Source organism: Falco punctatus (genome assembly GCF_963210335.1).
Source record: "Falco punctatus genome assembly, chromosome: 5".
NCBI classification, from domain to species: domain Eukaryota; kingdom Metazoa; phylum Chordata; class Aves; order Falconiformes; family Falconidae; genus Falco; species Falco punctatus.
This window is the reverse complement of record NC_137584.1, coordinates 82100035-82124251: the sequence shown is the minus strand read 5'-3', so window position 1 is coordinate 82124251 and position 24217 is coordinate 82100035. Positions and strand designations below refer to the sequence as shown.

The 24217-nt window shown below is 40.8% G+C and overlaps 1 protein-coding gene across 1 annotated transcript in view; it reads right to left on the bottom strand.

The window, feature by feature from the left end:
- SLC35F3 (solute carrier family 35 member F3) overlaps positions 1-16049 on the bottom strand; it is a 188449-nt gene extending 172400 nt beyond the window's left edge. Inside the window, exons 1-2 of the mRNA XM_080388904.1 lie at positions 15332-16049; positions 14833-15062 (exon numbers count right to left, since the gene is read on the bottom strand). Coding sequence (XP_080245030.1) covers positions 14833-15062; positions 15332-15384 — 283 coding nt within the window. The 5' untranslated portion in view covers positions 15385-16049. The remainder of the gene's footprint in view (positions 1-14832; positions 15063-15331) is intronic.
- Positions 16050-24217: the final 8168 nt, after the last annotated feature.

Sequence of the window (24217 nt, the reverse complement as noted above, 5' to 3'; positions counted from 1 at the left end):
AATTTTTTTCCAATTTTTTTTCCTTTTTCCAAAAACCTAACCCCGAGTTAAATTTGATCACAAAAAAAATGGTAACTACAGTTTCTTGTCATGTGCTGTGTTTGGGATCCAGGACACCTGCATTATTATTTTTTTCAGCTAGATATTTGAAAATTTAATGCTGTTTCCCCCAAACTCCACAACTGATAATTGTCTTTATTCATCTTCTTCAGGCTACTTATTTTAAGCTGGATCCTACAAGCTTGTGCTGCTTAAGTAGTACTCCACTGAAATCAACAAGAGAACCAATTTAAATAAAATCAATGATTTACTGGATTTGAAGAGTTTTATGCTTAAGGAAATGGTGCCTCTTGCAAACAAGATATTGAAGACTTAATTTCACAACATGGTGCTATAATGTTTAATTGCTCACTCAGAAATATTACCAGGAGAAAAATATTTTCTCAAATAAATCAAACATCCATCAAAACTAATTTGTATAGTTTTTAATTTGCATTAAACAACTCCAAAGAAACCCTGTCACAAGGATTTTTCCTTATAGACAGACCATTGCCTCAAACTTAACTGCTCAGCACACATGAACTACCTTGGATTATATTACAGCCTGCAAAAATTACAAGTTCAGATCAATGAAAAAAAAATACAAATAAATTATTATGTTGGAAAGGACAAAATGATCAAGAGAACTGAAGTATTTTGACACTGAATGGAATTACTTCTGCTTGCATAGAAAAATTATTTGGTTTATTCACCCACAATTTGACTTACAGTGTATATATAAGAGCAATGATAAAATCTTCTAGATCATCATAACTAGCATAGGCGAACAAAAATGACATTTTACGTTGTGAAAAAAATTAAATTAGTGTTTTCCTAGAAATGTTACGTTCGTAGTCAGTAGAAACCAACTATTTGGGGCAATACAAATAATTCACATCCTAAAAGTTAATATATACAAATGAATAATTTTAGTCACACAGCTGCTGCACAGCTTAGGTTACTAATGTATAATTTTGCAGGCTTGAAACTTGTGTATCAAATAGTTGCAGAAACATTTCCTTGGAACTCAGTAGTTCAAGGAAATGTATCTTCCTCATTATGTAACTGAATAAAAACCACTGAAGACCTATCTTTGAAATATAAGGCAGATGCATGACCCTGTACTCATACCCATCGGTATTTTCAGTTATTATTTCAGTTACTGGATAAGGTCCTTAGTATTTTAATGGTGTGACATTAACATAATAAAAATTATGAGAGAGATTAAGAGTAGCAGAAAATAGAATAGTTTCAGTTGGACAGGACCTACAGTGATCATCTAGTCCAACTGCCTCACCACTTCAGGGCTGACTAAAAGTTAAAGCACATTATGAAGAGCATTGTTCAACATGGGCAGGCTAGGGGCATCACCTTATAGTAACTACTATAAGGTTTAAACTCATTCCTCAGTTAGCCCCAAAAGCTTATGCATGCAAAATTATTTGAGAAATCCTGTTTGAAGTAGGTAGAGGTTGAGAATTGCTCTAATTTTAACTCAAAAAAACCCCCCCACCTTATGAAGCCATACTTATGAGATGATGGAATAATTCAGCCTATTAGAAATAAATCAACAGCAATAAAAAAGCAAGACAGATCAAGACTTGCAAGGTTGGTTACTGTCAGAGAAATCCTCTAGCTTCAACACTGAGCTCAGATTTATATAATCGATTTTCTTTTAGTACAATTAGCTACTGTTGCACAGAGCAGATTACAGTGCAACTGGTTCAACCCTGTAACATGTAACCATGACAGAGCTATACATCCCAAATGAAAGAAACCTGCAATTTGCTGATGTTTTTGTATTTTCCAATTGTTCTTCCATGCACTGTAATTCAGCTACAGCAGTTAATACCCCAGGTATTAACTAACATTAAATATCTTGACCTAGATCTCTCTTATTACTCCGGTACAATTCCTACAGCTGGGCATGCAATTTTGGCTAGGGTTCTACAGTCCTCCCTCCAAAAAAGTGTTTCAAGATCCAAATTGTCTCAACATTTGAGATTGTTTTACCTCTTCCTGTTTTGAACCGCTCCAGATGGGAAGGCTGTTTCATTGCTCTCATGCCGTCCTCACCTAGCATAAATAAGAAGGATCACTTTCTTCTAAATAACTGGAGGAGCACAAATACCTAGTCTAATTGCCTTCTGCATGAAAACAAAGTGAAGAAAACAAAGGAATTCACTAGACATTTACAAAGGGAATGCTCTTAGCTGGAAGTGAATTTACGTTACATGTTTACATCAACAGATAGCTACAACAGGAACGCTCTCAGCTGGAAGCTGGGACCAGATCCAGCCCCTGTGCGCTTCCATTTGAAAAGTGCAGAAGGCATTAGAATAGGAAGAGAGACGCTGGCCTTGTGATAGCATGTTGTATTTGTAAAAATACTTTGGCTAGTTTACTCCTGGGACTCTCTGGAGGTTTCAGAGTGTCCAAGCCTGCCAAACTGCACAGCTTTCACAGACCTATTACACACACAGTTAGACCAGAGCCCTCACTTCCCTTCAGGACCACAGGGCTCCTTCACAACATTAGCTGCTGGTTCCAGGCAGAATTCCTCTTTGCTTCTATCAGAGTTTCATCAATGTGAAGACTGAATCACTTCGGTCTTTGAAAATAAAGAGGTGAGATGCTAATGCACTAACCTAATCAACCAGCCTCATTAGATGGATTTTAAATTTTACCTAGGAGTTTCTCCAAGCTGCATCTTGTATGTCACTCATATGGCTTTGTGGTGGGATAGTTTAACAATAACCAAAAAAAACCTAAGCTGCATGTGCAACATTTTGTTATCTTTAGCATTTCACATTTCTCCAGGGGCACTGTAATTCCACCCCACTGCACACCATCCCTTACGTTTGCAAAGAGGTCTCGTTTTATGTGCTCTTACTCCTCGGCTGACCAAGTCAGGGCTGTCAGAGCCTAACTGGCTTCTAATTTACAGCACACACAAATGATGAACTAGAACGCCTTTCTGTTATTATTTTTAAAGTCTCCTGCCTCAGACCCATTCATTGTCCCCCGCACTAGTATAGGCAGATTTTTTGTCCTCATCTGAAGTGGAAAGACATGAACAACGATTTCACATTTAAGAAAAATCAGTTTGGGCTTAGGCAAACATGAATTTTCTATTGGTAACAGGCCTGCTTAAGGGTCGTCTTCTATCCCAGTGCTTCTATAGCATGCCCTGTTAGAGGTCTCAATCCTTAACTCCTAACCTCAAACTGCACATGACTGTATATATATTCTTTCTCCTTTCAGCACCTGGGCTCTGGGTAGTCAGTTTTCTAGGCTATAGGAAGAAAGAGTGGTCTCTTCTCAATTGCTGTAGATGCTTTCTACCCATGTTGGGACAAGCTATTAAGTACTAATTAAATACCAAGTTCAAGATGAAAGAAAATTAAAACTGCACATCTATTAAAAGAAATAATTATGCTATAATTTAAGTAGAGCTCCTCAATAGTGCTCAGGAACATATAATAAAGATGGGTAGGTGTAACTGGACGCAGTTGCCTTAGGAACAGATGTTCAGCATATAAAGCAGGAAACCTGCTTAAAAGGCAAACTCAAAGGCTTAAGCCTCGTGGGTGAAACCTGGCTTGACTGAAGTTACTGACAAAAGTGCCATGGGCTTGGTCGGAGTCAAGGATTCACCCCAACAGCTTTTCTAATTCTCTCATATTTGCAATACTGTTATGAGTGCTGAGCTGAATCATATACTACTTTGATCCAGAAGTGCTCTGCTGGAGGTGCATTTCCCAGGTTCCTTCTTGCAATAAGTTCACCAAGCAATGAAAGTACCTAGGGAGTCATAAAAGTGTCTAGGTTTACACTCTAGAGATTCTGGTATCATTCCTACTTCCCATGTATTTTTACTATGCAGACAAGAAATACTGTGCTTTTAGAGAAGTGTTATTGTAGGATGTAAAAGAATTTTGATGTGCAGGAAGAAAACTGTCTGGTATATAGGCGTCATGTTAAAGTAATACTAACAGCAAAAATTCCTATAAAGATGCCATGCAAAGCCTTTTCATTTTCATTTCTAGAAATAAATATAGAACGTCTAATACTGTTTGCCAGAATGATTTGCAATGCGATTCAACTTCTACTATGCACATGCCATAAACAGAAGCTCCACAGTACTGCTCCCAGTACAAGATTCAAGACGTGTTTCTTGTCCATACATTTCTCTACAAAGAATATACTTGTTCATGCTTCTATGATTTCCTGCCCATTTTTATTTCCATTTGGAGAAATATTATAAAACACAAAACTACTTCTCACCCTGTATGAAGTCAGAATGCATATACAGTCCTCTACCTCTTGACATCACTATTTGCAAAAGACAAAGAATTTCCTACAGATACTGAACTACACATTACTAAACTGTAAAGTTTGAAATACAATATAATACTGTATTTTATTTCTGTCTTCGAAACAAGAAAAGCAAAGTTATTAAATAAATTTGTTTATTAAATAATACTCCCCACAGACTGGGGAAATAACTTTATGAACCAGAGGTCAAATTTTATGCTGCAGCCTGTAAGATCATTGTAAGTCTTACACGCCAGCTGTGGGAATGCAGTGATTTAAGATGCCTTTATGCACTCTTCATATATTCTCCCAGGATAACCCATCAAGCTGAAGAAAACATCCAGGAGTCAGACAGCCTCCTGAAATCCCTGAAGTCATGCATACAGCAGCTCTATTCATGTTAATCTAGTTTTCATTCCAACTCATGTCTTTTCCCAGACTGAAAACCAGAATCATTTGAAAATAGGCTTTACTCCCTATATATTGGGAAAAAGCTCATGTGGCTGGCTGCGGGAGTCCCACAATATACCTACAATACTAATTAAATATGGGCTTACATTCATTTTCAAGCCAAGACCCATCTGTTATTCCCAAGACTATAGAGATGGCTTAAATTGTTTTTGAAACTCCTGACCATAGTTCACCTTGTCTGGGTATAACCTCTGGCTCTCATTAAAACCTGAGCTCCCAAATTCAGGCCCACAGAATACACTTGTAATGCATGTAAGAAATAGCTGAAATGTAAGTCCTGAACAACTGAGGCCTCTAGTCACAACACATTAAGCAGAAGTGTCAGGAAGCTGGATCCGTAGAAAAAAAAGCCTCTTCTGCTCTTTTCTCACTCCTCTTGCTCAACCTGAAAGTGATCAAAACTCCTAAATTCAATTACAGATGTTTTCCATGGCTTTACTGACTTTTAGGGGTTTGTTTCCTGCCTGTCTTTTTCTACTTTGGTATTAATTGTAATATCTTCTCTTTAATTAGCCTCTGAAAATCAAACCTAAACATATTTCTTTACATTAGAAATGTTTTGTTTCTGAAAGGAAGAAAGATCCACAACTGAAAAGTTGCCAGGCTAGTGGGACACTGTAAAATTAACCGCTACACAGCAAAAAATAATTTCAGCAAAAGTACAAGGAACAATATGTTTTCTGTTATTAATTCCTGTTCCATGGAAAGCACTACCCAAAAACATAAGCAGTAGCCAGTGTCCAAGCTGAAAAATTAAACATGATTACCATAAGACTACTATCATGTTAAGCTGCACAAACAAATACTAGTATAAATGGCTGTATATATTATTAAATCAGTCTCAAAACTTTCAAAAGACATTGCATAAAGTGAGCACGTGAGCCAACTGAATCATAATGCCATGAAGACGCATTTCCTGTTTCACGTTGGAAATGCTGCTGCATGACTGATGTTAATCCTGGCACTCAGTATTTCTTTCAGCTAGTGCAGAAATTTGCAAGTAGATGCAAGCTGATGGACCAGCTCATCCTGGAGGTCATCTCAAAGCATGTGGAAGAAAAGGTGGCCATCAGGAGGAGTCAACATGGATTCACCAAAGGGAAATTATGCTTGACCAACCTGACAGCCTTCTATGATGGAATGACTGGCTGGGTACACGAGGAGGGAGCAGTGGATGGTGCCTACCTTGACCTCAGCAAGGCTTTTGACACCGTCTCCCATAACATCCTCGTAGGTAAGCTCAGGCAGCGTGGGCTGGATGAGGGGACAGCGAGGTGGACTGAGACCGGGCTGAAGGGCAGAGCCCAGAGGGTTGTGACCAGCGGCGCAGAGTTCAGCTGGAGAAGACACCCTGGATGAGGCAGAACCCCCAGACTGCCACTGGCTCAAAACCAGCACAACTGCTAGTGAGTTTAGAGTCAAATGAGTTGGCCTGCTCTAGCATATATGGACAGTGGACAACAAGCTCAACTTTCATGCTACTTTGGTAGCTGGTGTGAAGAAGAGATAGTGAAGAAAAGCATGAAATCTGTGCTGTTTCCAATGCAAAAGTCAAGGGAAAAAGGATAAATCCCTTTGGGTTGTCCCTGTTGGATCAGCTCTACCACCTATTATTTATATATTGCAGTGGGATTGGTAGGACTTCGCACCACTGTTCAAAACTGAAAATCTGGTTGCTTCCTTTAAACATATAAGGCCCCTTTTCAAGAACTATTACACAGACGGCAGTTACAGCAAAGCAAAAAGAACATTTAATTGCAAGATCAAGGCCTTATTATTTCATTAGCAGCCATTTACATTCCATCCTGAAGAAGCTCAAAGACTGACATTTCCTTGTCTCATACTTGGCTTGCTGAGTTAACATATCCTGTTGGCTCTATGACATCATCCTTATTTTTCTAAATGCTAAGCCACCTAAATTCCTACGCTACTGGAATAGCTTTTCTCAGAAAACAAACCCAGTTCTTACATTGGCTGGATATACTCATGGAAACAAAATGTCAGGAAGCAAAACAAGGCATATTTGGTACAAAAGTGAACCCCACGAGGCCCTCAAGTTCAAGAGAAAAATACAGGTGTCTGAAGCAACTTAGATGAACATTTTTACAAGGGGAGCTGGCTGAGTGCAGCACAAGCTTGCCAAAGTTTAAAGAAAATAAAATCAGCAAATACCACCCCTGCATCCCTCCTATCTATGGCATGTTTCATGTAACAGTTCATAAAGCAAATACTTCTCTATGGCCTTCCATGCAATCACAGCATCTTGTTTTCTTCCACAGGTGTGCTGAAGAATGAATTAACATGTGCTGAGTGAAGATAATCAGAGGATCAAAAACGCTTAGAAAGCGGGTTCTGCAACAAGATATACTGCATGAAGGCTAGCTATTCCCTAGGTAGGAACCATGATCTGCAGATACATTTCTTTCTCCAAACGTAAATGCTCGTTGTATTACTGTTCCCAGAGTAGTCATCATTCACTAGCAATAGTATAAAGTCTATAGTTCAGCTTCCAAAACAGAGGGACAGAACTACGCAACTATGCCCTCAGATGCTCCAGAGAAGGGCACTGCTGAAGGGCTGAAGTTGCCTTTATGTAACTTTTCCATCCCTCTCTTTATCCTGAGGCTTCTTTGACCTCAAGTAAATGGCAGCAATTATCAGCAGCTTCTGATTAACACCAGGAATATGAAACACAAAAACCTCATGTGTAACCTCATGTTAACACCTCATGTTACACAACAGTATCTAAAATTATGGTAGACCAGCACAGAGTTTGCAGCCAGGTTCCAATGCCATTATTTATCTAATGCAAATAATTTCTTTTATTAAACAAATCATTGATTCAAGTTGCAAATCTACACTACGCAGCACACTCCAGAACTATTGCAGAAACTTTCCCCGATGAAGGAAGGGCCTCCAGTAAGGATAGTTCCAAAAAATAAGCATTTGTTTATAATTCTTCATAGTCTCCTAATTCTTTTTGAAGAAATTAGCTTGCTCCCTCATTAACCCATATCAATACAGATCAGTTTGTGGTTTTATCAACAATCCATTATTATGGATTCAACAACTGATTAATAAACATGTTCACATTTCTATTTAAAAAAAATACAGATCACCAGTGAAAGGAGTCTCAAATGCCAGGTAACACTCTTCAAAATTGCTAACATAGGCCGTGACTTTACAAAGATATACAATTAGCTGTAGTAGTAGGTTTTCATGATGGAGACTTCAGTGGTTTATTTTACCATTGAATGTTGGTATTTTGGTAACATTTGTTAAGGGTATAAAATGAATGCTGGAAGCCAGCAGACCCCTAATTGCTGTCCCGTGGACTGTTTTGCATAAATGGTGTACTGTAGAAGATGTGTAACTAAAGCTGCAATAAAAAAAAAAAAAAAAAAAAAAAGTTTAACCAGCAAACAAGCAAACAAAAAGGGGACGTTTTGTAGGAAGCAATTTTTAGTTTCTTCACTGTAAAAACTAGACACAAAATATAAAATATTTACCCAGCTGTGTAGCTAAAAGTGGTGGTTACTTAACACTACAGAATTAAAAATGTTTAGTACACAAGTTACAGAATGTTCACTAAATGTTTACAGTTTAGTAAATATTTACTAAACAATTCAAAATGTTCAGTAAACCAGTTTAAATTACAATTTGCTTGGCTTGCCAGTGAGCAATTTAAAACACTAAAATTTGTGAGTAATGAATCTCTGTATTGTAACAGGAACCAGTTTTCTGCTTAGCATTGGCCAAAAAGTACTTTTCTTACCACCTGCCAAAAGCCAAAGAGCCCACATGTCTCTTCTCCATTGAAATTGTCTTGAAAAAGAAACTTCTGAAAGGCTGCCTATATTTCAATCTCCTTTTTTCTTTAAATATTCATGTAGTGTCTTTGCAGCTGCTCAGTATTCATCACCTGTACTCCTCTGCCCCGTCTCCCATGGCCAGACTGTGCTATTCCATATTTATTCTCAGTTGTAAGACCCCCCAAAAGTATTAAAGCACACAGGGACCAATGGGTTCCCTTTACAATGAGAAATGTCTCCTATAATATCCTGGGACATCTACTGCAGGCTTATGATTAGGTCTCTGAAATATTTTAAGAGACTGTCTCTTGGGACAGTTCCTCAGTTACAGTAACTACTATATATATGGGCAAATGGCTTTTAGGAGTTTTTGTGAGAGCTACCTTTTGGATATAAATCCGTAATACCTCTGGCTGGTGTATAACCAGATGTAGGTTTAGCTTGCAGCAGACAACTGTAGCTGATATTTGAAACAACAATGCTACACTACCTTTAAATCTGCAGCACAACTCATTACCATTGCTTGCTTTCACCTGTAGGAGTTGCCATGTTTTCTTAGCTTTTCTTGCTAGTCTAGCAATTAGTTCTGCTAGTATTGCCAATGACAAGCAATTAAAAAAAAAACCCACAAAGTAATCAGGCCTCAGACAATATAAGCCTGGCTTAAGAAAAGAAAAAAGCTTAGAAGACAAGTAAAAATATGTGCTGTCTCTCTCTCTTTTTTTTTTGGGGTTTTTTTTTTTGTTGTTGTTGTTGGGGGGGGGGGACTGGGGGGGGGGGAGGGGAGCCAGGGTTGACCTATAGATTGACCCTAGGGCAGCTATTCAAGTTTCTCTCCCAGAGCAAGACATCTAGAGGTTACTCCATATTTTCACCTGAAAAGCAAGATTTTCACCTAACCATCTGACCTCAGAAACAGCAACATGAACAATATCACCAAGTCTTGCATTAGTTACAAGAGATTACATTTAGGTTTTATGTATTGGAAAGCAAGTAACGAGTTTAAAAGTAATTGCTTACAACTGGCCTGAAAATGGCATTCCCCAGAGAAAACATTACTCTTCAACTTCTGTCTTTGAACTTCTGCAAATTCCTGTATTTCATCTCAAAAAAAAAAAAGTTAAATTTTCACTCAAATGTAATTATGCAAAAACAGTTTTTGCACAAGTTTCAGGCATTAATATTTTTACCCTGATTTATATCCCCACTGGATTTGCTTTTAGCGAGTATGAAAGTTACAGCATTCAATTGTACATGAAAAGCAGATCACAACGAGGAACACTGGGGATCAGCTGGAAACACTAGTCTTTAGCTGTATAACAGATACTCCCATATTTATAAGGGTATAATGCTCATAATTTTAATTAGCTAAACCCAACACTAAACTACTACCTTGAACGGCTATCAACATTCAGTAACTGGGGCATTTTCATACTCAGACAATGACACTTTCTGAACAATGTTCAGGATATTTGTAAGCCAATGCATTCCACTATATTACTTATATTGGTGAGAGCACTTAAATTCCATGTTTGGGTCAAGACCTACTGTGCTGCATGCTGGATGAGTACTACATTGAAATTCTGGGCATGAAAACTGTGTGGTTTATTTTGTTATTGTTGAAATAACTATGAAGAAACATTAAAAATAGGAAACAAATATTAAAAGTGGCAGGGAGGAGCAGAGCCAGAGAACTTCAGTTACTGGACACAATCTTTCCCTTTCACCTGAACAACAGTGTGCCACTTAATAGTCATCACTGGAATAACCTGGGATTATTCAAAAGGTCAAAGTCTCATAGAAACATACGTTCACAAGCCACGAACTGTGGTCGATTCCTACTAAACAGAACTGAGTTAAAAATACATACTGTTCTTTCTGCAGGCAGAGTAACATCCATAGGCACACAAAGAAGGTAAGTGAGCAGAAGTGGGAGGCCAGGTGGTCTCTTGGGCATCTAAAAGGAAGTAGGGACCCATATAATCCTGATTTGTCCACAAGTCTGTATTTAGAAACACATGCTAAGGCTGTCTGAAAGTCCCTGTTTCAGAAGAAAGACCCTAATCTTAAACAAGGAGTCGAAGCAGGTGATCTGTAGGAAGAGGCAAAGATTGCAAAATAGAGATAGTTGACTCAAGCCCACATGAAGATATTTGAAATACTAATCACATAATGACAGACTTTGATATTGAATCACTACAAAATAGACCTAGTTAATGTAGAGAAAAATGAATGTTTCGCAAAGGTGCCAGCTGTGCACATTTCAGGTGGAAACAAGCGCCCTGCCAATTGTTACAATAATTAAAACAGACAAGTCTTCCATACAGATCAGCCAGACAGTTCAGGAGTTCAGTGACACCTGTATTTCTCAAGTACAGAAAAGCTCCTAGGGACTACACTTCTAAAAATATTTAGAATGGCACGAAATGGAAACTTAAAATATGGCTATTCACCTCCAGACTTGTCTCTGCTATTATACTGAAGTGACAGGCTTTTGGAGGCAGAAATCACGGTAATTTACTTAACCTTCATGGGAGAGAACAGCACTACTAATACAGCCCTAACAATGGTTTGATCTTCGTACAACACAAAGGCTGTCACTGGGATCTATGAGTTTTGTGGTGTTTTGATTTTGTTTGGATTTTTTTTAAATTAAACTATTTGATCCCTATGTGTTAATTAAAAAAAATTGAAAGTCAGTTAACATACGTGTTGATAACTAGGCTTTCACAAACATTGAGCTCTGTTATTGACGTAGCTGCAGAGTGTGATTCTGGCTGCATCTTATGTGTGCTTCCTCCCCTCTGCCTTTCCATTTCAGATATCAAATCAGATGCTGCAAAATAGTCCCCATGGGACAAATATGAATATTTGATTTAGACTGGAGAGCAGTCATTCACATAATTAGTTACCCTGAAAATAAATAGTGAGATTTTCAGAAAAATAAGAACTGACAGATGGATCGGGACACACTCCTGCCCTCTTCCTGAAGGTGGGCAGACACTACGGAGAAAAGCACAAGAAAACCTCAAGAAGAAACCCCCTCCCAGCCTGAGGGGCTAATTTGAATTCTGAATAATGAAGTTTAATATTCTCTCCAGTATTTTTCCTAACTTACTATATTTCTAGATCTTGTCACTGCTATCAATTACAAGCCCTTGAATTCTCAATCTCGGGAACAAATTATGTGTTTTCTTAATACTTATTTATTTTTCTATGAGTTTTTTAATGGAGTGCTTTTCAGCTTCATTGACAGTCCACCTGTTTTTGTCGTATGACACCAGAAGAAAAACTCTCTCTGCCTAAGCAATACATGCCAGTACTTCCCATACTTTTGTTTCAATTTCTTTAAGGTAAACAGCCAAAACTCTTGAGATTCTATATTGTCTGTACTCTTTCTCCTTACTCATCTCAGAGCCTTCTGCAATCTTTTTTTTGAGAGGAGATAACCAATATTACACAGTATTTCACTAGGCTGTACTACTAAATTCTCTGAAGGCATCATAACACAGGAAGTACATTCCATTATTTCAGTTCCTAAAATCTGGCTTGCAAGCGCAGTCAAACAGCAGAGGTCTTCCCTGAGCTGTGTACAGTCCCAAACTATTTTTTCCCACCAGCTGTTGTAATGATGTGAAATTTTGCAAGGTAATTCTAGCATTTTCAGGAAACATGAGGCTTCTGTTGGTGCTAAGTTAATGTCATTTGTTGACATTTGTGCTATCTACCTGGCTGGGTCAGGTCTCCTTAGAGTAATGACGAGTCCTTCCTAGTTCAGTTCAATGCATATCAATTCCTGTCCTCAAAGGATTTTCAGTTCTTCCTCCCCTCTTTCCACCTAATTTTTAAGTGTATTAAATACTGGAGTTGGTACATAACCTTGAGATATCCCAGAATGTTTTGAATGGTGAGGTTTTTACCACAACGAAACTAGACTCCAAGCAAGTTCTGGGGTCATGGCAACACTATCTCTGACTCTCTCTGTTAGTTTCCCTCATGGATTTCTGCTGAAACAAGTAGCAAAAGCTTTCTGAATGTTCAAACAATTTTATACACATGCACATGCATATGTACATATATATATGTATACAGTCTAAATTAAATATGACAGGAATACACTCCAGTGTTAAAAAAACCCAACAGATCTGGCCTTACACATCATTTAGTTACAATAAAAAGAGTGTCACTAAGAGAGACAGACCAAATCTAGATCAGACTAGATTACAGACTTATTTCCCAGAAAGCAGGTCCGTTATTAATGCACTCAGTAACTACTCCTAGTGCCAACAGCACCTAAATGTCTATAAGCATGCACAGTAAGATGACAAAAAGTACCCAGGGTACAATTTGAACTTAATAAAAATTATTTGTCCACAGTTCTTGGGCTAATTAAAGCTTCTAATTGGAAAATCACAAGGGAAGTCCATATCCCAAAACTGGGTGTAAGCTCAGCTTGGAGGAGTGTTTAAAGGTTTCAAAGTAGTTGTGAGAAAGCTGACTTCCCACTTGTGATGATCTCCCCCATTTATATGTGTTCAGCTGATGCAGATCAACACAGCCCTGCTTCAACTGTGCCGTATTATACCAGCTAGAGATGGGTCTTTTCTTCAGCGTCTTCTTCTACATTCCTAGCAACTCAGATTTTAAATTGGCAACAACTTCACATAACCTATTATTTTTAGATAGACATTTAAGAAACTCAGACACTTTGTATACTTATCCGCCACCATTACAACTCAAGTATGTAATTTTGTTATTCAGAGCGAGTTCCCAGAGAAAATACAACTAGAATAGCCAGCTTAGGCTTGCAATTAACTTTTCCAGACACAGTTATAAATTTCAGCAAATAGGTTATAATTGAGGAGCCAGCATGACCTTTATTATTTCAGAAGGCTCAGCCACAGCAGCTCAGTGTGACTTCAGCTGGACTATTAGTCACTCTGTCAGATAGAAGCACTAACCTCCAACTCAGTCTGGCATCAGCATACGGTCTGATCCTGAAAACTGACCTGAATAAGCTTTATTGTCAAGAATGGTCCCAATCCAGGCAATGGGATTGCTCTTAGAGAAAACCCATACTCCCTGTGAGCGAAGTAGGAAATACCAGATATTTCTGTTGTAATCCCAACCCAGAAAAATAAAAGGCTTTCACAGAAGAAATCTTAGAATATTTATGAGTAAAGTCCTATTATCAGGCAATCAGGAGTGGCTCTTCCTCACAGAAAAACTGAACTAGTTCTGTGTACCACACTTTCTTGTATCATTCTCCATTATTAAGCACACTACCAAACAGATAATCTGTGAGTAAACATTTCAGAACGTTTACACTTCATGCTTAGGAAAGTACAACACGAAAACAATCACTTTATCAGAGCCAGTCTTCCCAGCAAAGCAGTGATTTTTGTTACAGCAGAATCCTTTCTAGAACAAAAACCCCTGTGACATTAGAAACGACATTAAGACAACCAGAATATTTTTATGACTTCAGTTAACTGGCAAATTATTCTTAGAAGTTGTTAATTCATGCACCTGCCATCATGATGATGAAAGACGGATAAGAAACAGGGCGTTAGTGCAGAAATACTACTTGATATATTAAAAGCACTCAAGGTATTGCTTCCTTTGTAAATCATGTAAGTGGAGGAATACAGCTATGTCTCTCTTCATATTGATACCACAGGAAGTTTCTTTTTCAAGTGCAGGCATACGGAGGAAACAGTTCCACTGGACATAGGAGAAGGCATAACATTCACATCAAGCGCTGTGAAAATCTGACAGACCCCTAAACCAACGGAAAGATGCACCGGTAACGTACTCCTGGGGAAAACTGTACGTGCGTGAATGCGCCGGGGCTTTTACACAGCTGTCACAAACACGGTCATCAGCACCGCTAAGTACGACTGCAAGGTTAAGGCAAATATTTGACCTATTTTCTTAGCAGAATTTAGCTGTCATGATTCTTAGCACCACGCTCCCGTGAGCCAGCAACTGCCTAAAGACCAACGCATCGCAGAGAGCGACAGCGCTTCCACGGGGCGAGTTTTTTCCAGGGGGAAAGCGATCGTCCCCCTCGACCTCACACTCCTCAGCCGGCTCCGGACCGTGGTGGCCCCCACGCAAAGCCCCGGGGCTTGTCCCCCTCCTCGCAGCCCCCCGCCCCCCCCCAGGCCGGCCGGCACCGCCGGGGACTCACGTTTGTAGCTGGCGGCCCAGGGCTGGTAGCCGTAGTAGCCGGTGATGCGGAGGATGCGCTCCTCGATGGAGGTGAGCCCCACGGAAGCGCTGGTGAGGTCCTCCACGGAGCGGGACCACTTCAAGTCCTCTTTGATGGCCTCGTCCACCACCAGGTACTTCAGCTGCCGCAGCTGCGGGCTGATGTCGGACAGCCGCCGGGGGCTGACATCGGGGGAGCGCCGCATGCCGCTGGGGGCCGGGAGAGGGGCGTCAGGGGGGGCCGCGGCCGGCCGAGCCGCCGCCCTCCGCCGGCCCGAGGCGAACTTGGCGGCGGGCGGCGGGACCTCCGCCGGCAGGTGAGCGCGGCCGGCGGCCGCGGCAGAGGCGCCGCAAACTTTGCTCGCCGCCCTCCGCCGGAGCGACCCCCGGGAGCGGGCGGCGCCGCCGGCTGCGGTGGGGTGTGGTGGGGGTCCCGGTCCCTCCCAGCCCGCCCGCCCGGCCCCCGCCGCGGTACTCACAGGGTGGCGGCTTTGCCCCGCGCGGAGCCGTTGGGGAACTCCCGGATCCCCATGGGGAGCAGCAGCGATGGCTGGGGGGCGCCCAGACTTCCCGGCGGGGCGAGCCGGCGGCGCTCACCGGCCGGGTAACAGGCGGGAAGGAAGGACGGGAGGCAGCGGGGAGGCGGCGGCGGCCCCCGCGGCAGAGGGTCCCCTGGCTGGCGCCGGTGCGCGGCGGGAGGGAGACGGGCGGACGGGCGCTGCCGCCTGCGAGGCGCTGCCGCCTGCGAAGCGCCGGCGGCGGGGGCCGGGCAGGGCAGGGCGCGCTCCGCGCCCCCCACCCCGCGCGTTGCCGCCGGCCGCCAGCAGGGGGAGCCCAGCGGCGCCGCCGCCGCTCGCCGCCCAGTGCCGCTCGCCCCCTGGCGGCCGGCCGTGACGCGGGGCGGCCCCGGGTGCAGCCGCGGCTCCGGCGGGCGGGCCCTGCCGCTGCCCGCTCGGCCGGGTGCCGAGCCGAGCTGCCGGGGGGCGAGGCCGGGGGGCGGCCGGAGGCAGCGCGGCTCTGGCAGGGGCTCCTCGCCCGGCGCCTGGTAGGAGGGACGGGCGGAACAGCGGTGCGAGGGAGCCGGGGCGCGGCCGGGCGGAGCGGGGGCGCTGGGCTCCCCGACGGGTCTCCTCCCTGGGCGCTGGGGTTTCCCTGCTCTGCCGGTGGGACCGGGTGGGGGTGTGGGTGTGTGTGGGGGGGTGGAGGGGTGGGTGGGGGGGTGGGGGTGTGTGTCAAGCAACATTTTGATTAGTGCTTTTTAAACACACCACCTGCAGTGGAGAACATACAGTTAAGCTTAAATAAATGTGCGAGCATTTATTATATGTACGTTATACAATATTCACAAACAAAAGATTAAAAATCCCATAATAGATACTTAAAACGTGGTCACCTACAGTAGAGGTAGTTGAAGTGACAAGAACTTTTTGTGTATATGTGTGCGTCTCGCAGGGGGCGGATGGAGTCCAAGGAGAAAAGATCATTCCCTTTCGGCACGGCAGGAGCTCGGTTTACCTGGGACATTAAACCAGCAAGATACTGGATGTGGAAGCGAGCGGGTATCAGTTAAACGCAACCTTTCACTGGCACTGGAGGTAACGTTACAGGATCACTGCACCATTATCAGAAAGAGGAAGTAAAAGAAACTCCAGCAGATGAAAGCCAAACTCATTATCGTCTTAAACACCCACGTGCTAAATAGCGCACTAAATTTATTTTATTTCCTATGCAACCCTTATTTTGAGCCTGGAAAAGGGAAAATGTTTGTTGCTGAGGAGGTCAGTTCCAAAATCCAATCCAGGTTAACAGCAGTGGTCCAGCCAGGCCAGCAGAGAGTAACTGATGCTGCCTACCTGCAAAGTGACAGAGCTCCGTGCAGGGTACACAAACCAATGCTGGAAGATGATTTAAGTTGAGAGGATGAAAACACAATGCTTGCTAAAGCTACAGATACTGATTACTGGCTTGATTTGGGCCTCTTTAGGACATTCAGGACAGTAGTGATAGCAACAGGCATGAACAGGTTTAAACATTTCAGTCAGGCCTCCAAAGTCTGGTGTCATTCCGTATGCAGAGCCTCTGCTCTCTCTGGCCTTAAGTGATAGACAAGGATAGGATTTCATCTGAGAATTGCCTGTAATACTGCATGTATCTAATGTCAGATTCTTCCATTACAGGTACAAGATTCTCAAAACATACTAAAAATGACATAATACAGGTCCAGAATATAAGTCTGGGCTGGCTGTGCTCTGTACAGGACTAATTCACATTGGCGTGAGAAAATAGTATAAACTTCAGAGTCTCAGAGCAAGCAAAGGTTCCAACAACCAAGGAAGTGACATTGTTGACCAAGCCAAGCAGTGACACCTGCTGAGCACTCGCCTACCTCCCAGCATGGGCTGGTGCAGACTAGCAGAGGCTTGGTCAACCCTGCTAAAAATTTTACCTCCATCCCTGAAGTATTCAGCTGCCCATTTTCTGTAGCCCCAGAGAGGAGTCATGGAACTCAGAGGCCCCGTTACACACATCTCCACTTTAATATGCCAGAACCATCTCATTCCTCTGTCCAGTAAATATTGTTTTCCTGCTGTTTTATTCTTTCCCAGCTGCTGTCATTTCAAGGTGTAAATGAAATTATGGATGGGTGTTAATACTTTGTCCTGTCATGCAGGCAAGTGACTTTGGACAGCTTGGGTGGCAGGGCTGACAAATTTGAAGTGAGCAGGCATCTTGTGAGAGGAAAAAAAACCAAACAACAACATAAAAAAATTAAAGTTCACCAAAAAGTTTAATAAAGATGACATTTCAAAGCTGTAGTAAGAGACAATGTCAACATAGCTAGCTGTTAGGATCTTGTCAAACCTTGCTGTAAGTGATGTTTCTTCTTAAAAACCGACAGTTTTTACTACATGCAAGTAAAATTTTTTCTGCATTTATTTTAGTTATGTTTAAGCATTGTTGCTAAACCTGAATCATTAAATATGGCATTGGATGTTAAAAGATAAAGTATGGGATCCTACCTCATTTGGAATTTCTAGATTTATGGAGCTACTTAAGAGTTTTAATATGAGGAGATAAAATATTGTAGTATCCTAGCAATGCTACCAAGAGTAAGCAACAAGTTAAAAGAAAAGAATTGCTAAAAAAATATATACCTATTTCAGGAATAGTGTGCAGGATTTGACTCAGAGATTAGGTTTGAGCCACCTAGCACGGTATGCAACACTAAGATGGAGCCACTATAAACAGCCTTTCTGAACCTTTTACTAGTGCATTACTGTAATGAAACACCTAAATCCTCCAAATACAGAATAGTTAGGAAATAGTCTATTTTTTAAAATGGCAGAGACCTATAGCAAGGGAACAATTAGCACTTTTTTCAGAGTGTAGTGACTTACTCTGTCCTGCTAGATACACCTTTTTATTTCTTTTTACAGACAATATGGAATTATATGCTTGACTGATAGTTTCTGAAAGGCACAGTCATTAAGATATATTAGCATTATGTTGTCTACAGTGTGATAGCATGTCAGAGGAAAATATAATTTCATCTGTATGTATTTTCACCTCACATCAGTACTAGCTTGCCCAAAAAAAGTTTCCCTGGGAAGGAAGTTTACACTTAGCAAAATATTAGTCATTTCATGAGAAAGGTAAGCGAACTTTTGTATTTCTCCCACCCCCACAAATAAGAGTTTTACATTTAAAGGATACAGTGGCAGTAGTAGGATAATATAGCAAAGATATTCCATGGGGCAACAAAACAATCACAACTGCAGAAACTATAGCATGAAGTATTCCCTCTTCTCCAGTTCCTAAAAATCACCCCTAGGAACTGAGTCTTTAGAAGACCACCTTCCTGCTTCTTAGTATTCTTAGTATTTTTATGCTTAGCACTGAAGGTGTATACCCGAGCCGTTAGTCAGATGTTCTCGCTCCAAGGGGGTTTGGGTGTTAGACAGAAATACAATATACATAATAAAAGTCCTATATAATACATGGAAATGCTTGTATGGCAAAACTGTTAATTTTCTCTAGCTGGGGTCAAATTTGACATCTGCAGGAATATGATGCTACTGTGTATCCAAAGTGTCTACAGGTCAATCAGTGGGACGAATTTTAGTACTCTATTCAGACTAAATAGGAGCGCAACTTCAAACATACTCTATTTCACACACAAAATATTTTGATTCAGCAACAAAAAATATATAGCTAGAAACTTTCTAGTCTATCCTGGATAATCCTTGCTTGTATTCATGTTTTAAAATATTTAATACCACCTTTAAATGGTTTAAATAAACCCAGAGAACCAAGAAAAAAATGATAGAGCGGGCAACGAATGTCTAAATGCAAGACGGAATAAGCAAAAATCAGCCTGACTACCTTCAACAGACTCAAACTTGCTCTCTCAGGTAATAAGCCAGAGACTGTGCTTGTAAGAGCAGTCAGATGAAACCGCAACAAGTTGCAGCCCATGAAAATCATGTGAACCCCTGCGTTGTTCTGAGACACCTGCAATGTACAGGCAAACCGAACAGGCAGCAGAGTTTCTGACACGACTTCTTGCTGAAAGCAACTGGAAAGCTCTGGAAATTACAATGTAGCTGCCTGTTGTAGTCAGGAAGGGACGCAGGTATGGGTGTCCCAGTTCCTGGGAGGTACGCTGCTTTAAGGAAAGCTGCTTCTAATCTGCTACTTCGAGGCAGTTGAATCTAAACTGTTCAGTTTTTTCTTTTCTGCTGTGTCTGGCAAACAGAAGTTCCTTTTACTTGGAATTGAAAATAGGCCTATTTTTTTGTTTTGCTATCCATTGTTAGATGAGAAGTGCGGGAAAAAATAATTTAGGACATCTCATCGTGTCTTGGTGGTGTGTGAGCCCTGTCATTGCATCTCTTCCCAGTTCAAATTGAGTACTGAAATGCAAAGAGCAGAAAAATAGTAACATTTCCTTCCTCCACCAAAAGGCCCCAAAGGGACCGTAGGAGGTGTCAATGACAGAAAGTGCAGAACAGCAGACTCTTCAGTATCCCATATTTTGGGAAATGCCCGAGGCTTGAATCTCAAAGTCGGTCTGTGTTCTGCATAGCCTGGGTATCCCTTCATGTTCTGCCATGTCAAGTAATTTGTACCAGAAATAATGGGCTACAAATTAGAGTTAAGGGAAGACAAGATACTGGTCTTGCAAGTTTTCTGTATTTATCCGTGTATCATTCCTGCTTTGTCCTTTTCACACAAGTTTGGCTGAGAGGCAAGCCAAGCAACCAGGGAATAAGGAAGAGGGGTAAGTCATAGCAGCAGCTGGCTAGCCTGGCTAGCCCATGAAAAACCATGGGAGACAAAAGAGAAGGAAGAAAAAAGAAAAGAAAAAAAAATAATAAAAGCAATAGCCACAAAGATACAGGGGAAAGGATGAAGGACTCTGGAGGGAACTTGAAAGAAGACTTTTAATGGATTTGTGTGCAGGGAAGGCAGTTGCTCTAGTGAACTAGAGCACAATATTCATAGTATGTTTAAAGTTGCTTATCTGCAAGGTGTGCTAGCCCCAAGAAAAATCTGATAATTCTCACCCTTTGGATAAACTTGTGTTTTTCTAGTTTTGAAGGTGGCTTTTAAAGTTGACAATTTTTTGATGCAGAAAATGTGTCGCTAGCCTTGGACTGTACAGCTTTCTCAGCAGGAGACATTTCTGAAGAGAAAGGAACACTCGGAGACTGATTTGACAGGCAATTTTTACCATGTAAAATTAAAATGGCAGCTGTTTGAAGCTTCTCATGTGTTTGAAACATTAAAAACCCCACAGCTGAATTTTTGATCTGGGAGCATAGAAGATCAAGGAGCGTTACACTTTTGCTGTATTGTTCTATAGTGTGGGACATAGCTGCTTACTTCCATCTAGGCATTTTGAACCCTATTTGTAAGTTAACCACGTTTATTTTTCCAAATCTTCTGGAAATAATTTTGGAAGCTACTATTACTATTCTGCTACACCAACCCAGACCCCCACTTCTCTCCACAATATACAAAAAGTTGTTCTCTCTTTTTTTATTGTCACCTACAATAGATACATTTCATTATATCATAGGTAAAGACAGCACCTCACTGCACCTTTTTTTCCAGCTGTTTCTTGAAATGAAAAGACTTCATTAAAAATAGATCTTTAGCAGTATACATTTTTAGTGAGAGTAACAGTAGGAACCATGGGGAGACAGGTTGCAGTGGCACTCTGTAGGTCCCTCCTATAGACAGCAATGCCTCTATGTATATACCCACACAGGGGCAGACGTTAGCACTACTGTAAACCTCAAGGCTGCGCTGCTTCTTAGTATAAAATGATATAGCGTTAAAAAATGAGTTCTTTCATCTTGTATTTCTTTAGTAGATTCTTTTATTGTGGTGATAAATTTTGAACAATGAGATTATTTGATTAAACTTTCTCAGTCATGCTGAATGGAGTACCCTGCTTGTAGAATTAATAAAAAGGCCAGGACACCTCATTAACATGCTCGGTATTGAGCTGAATTGGCAGTGGTGCAGTTTAATGCTGCCAAAGGGCATTTGCTGAGGAAAGTCAGAAAGCTTTTAAATCATATTCTTAAAGGTTGAGTCAGGAGAAGATGACCTTGCAAAAGCTGTAGTCCTGGACTGTCCATACCTGCCCCCCCGGCGCATTCGTGCTAGAGCTGCTTACTGCACAGAACAATATGTTAAATAATATGGCTTCTCCTTGTGTAATTCAATGCATCAGGCTTGGTTTTGCTGGGCATGCTGATTGGAAAGCTAGATACAGAAGCTTAGTTTGGGAAAAGCCATGTGCGCTAGCGTCCTCTAGCATTTTTTATTAGGTGAAAGTACACTAGCATCACCTGATAGTCTAAAGGTAAAGTTTCATTTACCATAATTGATACAGACCCATCACACCACTTTCACCAATGCCTCACACTCTGTATAAGCAATTACAGCTCAGAAAGACATGGAGAAAGTGGATGAAAAGCACCAGCTGTGCATAATCATGCCTATCAAAACATCACAAAGATCAAGATTAATGTCATCATTGCTGTTTAAAATCATGCATCTATGGCACACAACTACAGAAAGTTATATTGTCAAGTAAATGGCATAATTCTCCTACATAACAGCCTATAAAACAGATCTCAAACTTCTGTTTTGGGAACACTGTTTAGATTATTTACTTAGACATATAGAGTGAACGTCCCAGGTAATTAAAACATTCTTTACAACTGGTTGTCCCCATGGAAATAGATTTTTCTGTATGTGACACAAACAGCTGCATTTCTCAACAGAAATGAGAAGCGCTCAAGCAAACTGTTTTCAGGTCATTAAAATTTAAGGCAAAGTTATCCACCAAGCTCAAATAATCTGATTTATTTCATGCTGGTGAATGAATTGCTTCTGAAAAAAAACCCACCAGCTTAATTGCCTCCAATGTATAGCTTCTGAATTCACAGGTAGGATCTCATTTTGAAGAATGGCATGATTTTTGTGATTGATTACTATTGTATTTTTAAAGGAAATGTAACTGCAACAAGATTTTATTGCAAGTATCTTAACTTCTTTTATTTTTGCTTAAGCTAAGCATGTAAAAACATCTTAAAAAATGGTAGGTCCTTCCATTTCTTTGTTGGAAATGTTTCCTCCAAAGTGCATTTTTGTACTCCTTTCTCTAGGCTACTTTTACTGCGTTTGAGCTAAGGGTCTTCCTTTGTATGTTTTCCTTTGTTGGCCCATGCAAAATTCGTGCTCAAGTGAAAATGCAGTAATGTGAGAAAATCCAGCAAAGACAAATTAAGCCCCATTAGCAATGTGATAAACATGAGGCAGTATGTGGAAGGCAAACTAAAAAACATATATGAAGGTAAGGAAAAATCACATTATGGTTAGATATCTTCATTAGGAAAGGGACACTCACCTGGACTGTCTTGAAACACAGCTACTGTCCTTGAAAAAGGTTTCCTAGGCTAGAGGACTCCTTGGCACTTCACAAAATGACAGTGCTGTGTGAGACTGAGAGAAAGACTGGAAGAAAGAAACATTTTTCAAGCCACTGTGGGTTTTTAATTGAGTATTTGGCTATCAAGTTAAGCAAAAATGCTAGCCTTGATATTCTTTTGTTAGAATCTGTAATAGTAAATAGTAAATAGAAGAAACAAGGATATTGCAAACTTCCCTAATAGGATGTTTTTAATGCCTGCCAGAAATATCATTTTTTCTTGTATCAAAGAGCTAAAGAAAGAAAAATTAGAATAATTCATTTTTATTTTATTCTTTCTCCTGCTACACAATGCATGAATGAAGCAGTTGAGATTTCACACATTAAAAAGTTGAAAAACGGCAACATTTTATGCTTTAGAGTGCAGTGAAGAGGTAATTTGTGCCCTTTGTATCACATGTGGGATTTTTATATTGCCTTCAATGTATTTTTGTAAACATTGAAAGGGAATTAAAATACCCCCTATAAAACACAGGCATTGTTTCTGCCTGAGCACTGCGCTGCAGATAGTGTTTTGCCATCCTCCAGTATTCACACGCATGTATACCCAGAGTTTTAGCTCTCAGCTGCTACTAAAATTAATGTCTTGTAACCTTAAATATGGTGTTTCTCTGCTAAAACAAAATAAATCCTCATCACAGCAGATTTTAGCCTCCATTTTGGCACCAATTATGGACCAAGATTATATTTATTCCTTTTGTTGCCATAAACAAAAGAGCTTTGTGTGTGTGTGTGGCTTCTCCTCCTACCCACGCTGTTGTCAGTTACTACAATACCATTGAAAACAAAAGCCCACTCACACCGTGCAGTTACAGAGGTGGTCATGCCATTCCCCACCCCTCGAGTTCACTTTGTGCTGCATTAGTCCATAAAAGACTACCTTGTCCTTGCAGAGATGAGTAAGAGCTCCCTTTCCATCCTCCTCCAGTAGTTGTGGATGTTCTCTGCTTTATCAGGTATAACACTCCTTAATAACATACACAAGCAGAGATGCTGACATGTACAGAAGGCTTTTTTTAAAAAAAAAAGTATTATCTTATCTTATCTTAACAGTGAAATTAAAAAACCTCAACAGAAATATTCAGCTCTGCTTATGAAGTTGAAGAGACAGACAACAAACATGCAAGTTATTAAAAACGATTTTTCTGACATTGTAAGAATGCATGGGCTAGCAATCTAATTCTAGGCTTTGGTATATCTCTCACTAAAGGTTAAATATTCTTTTTTTCTGTGGTGAGTAGTTTTGCAGCGTGACCCTGTATAATTTCAGTATTGAGGTATTTTTGTGATAGTAACACAAGTAAAAACAAAAATTCTACAAAAATAACTGATGAAAAGTTTCCACTGACTGAACAAG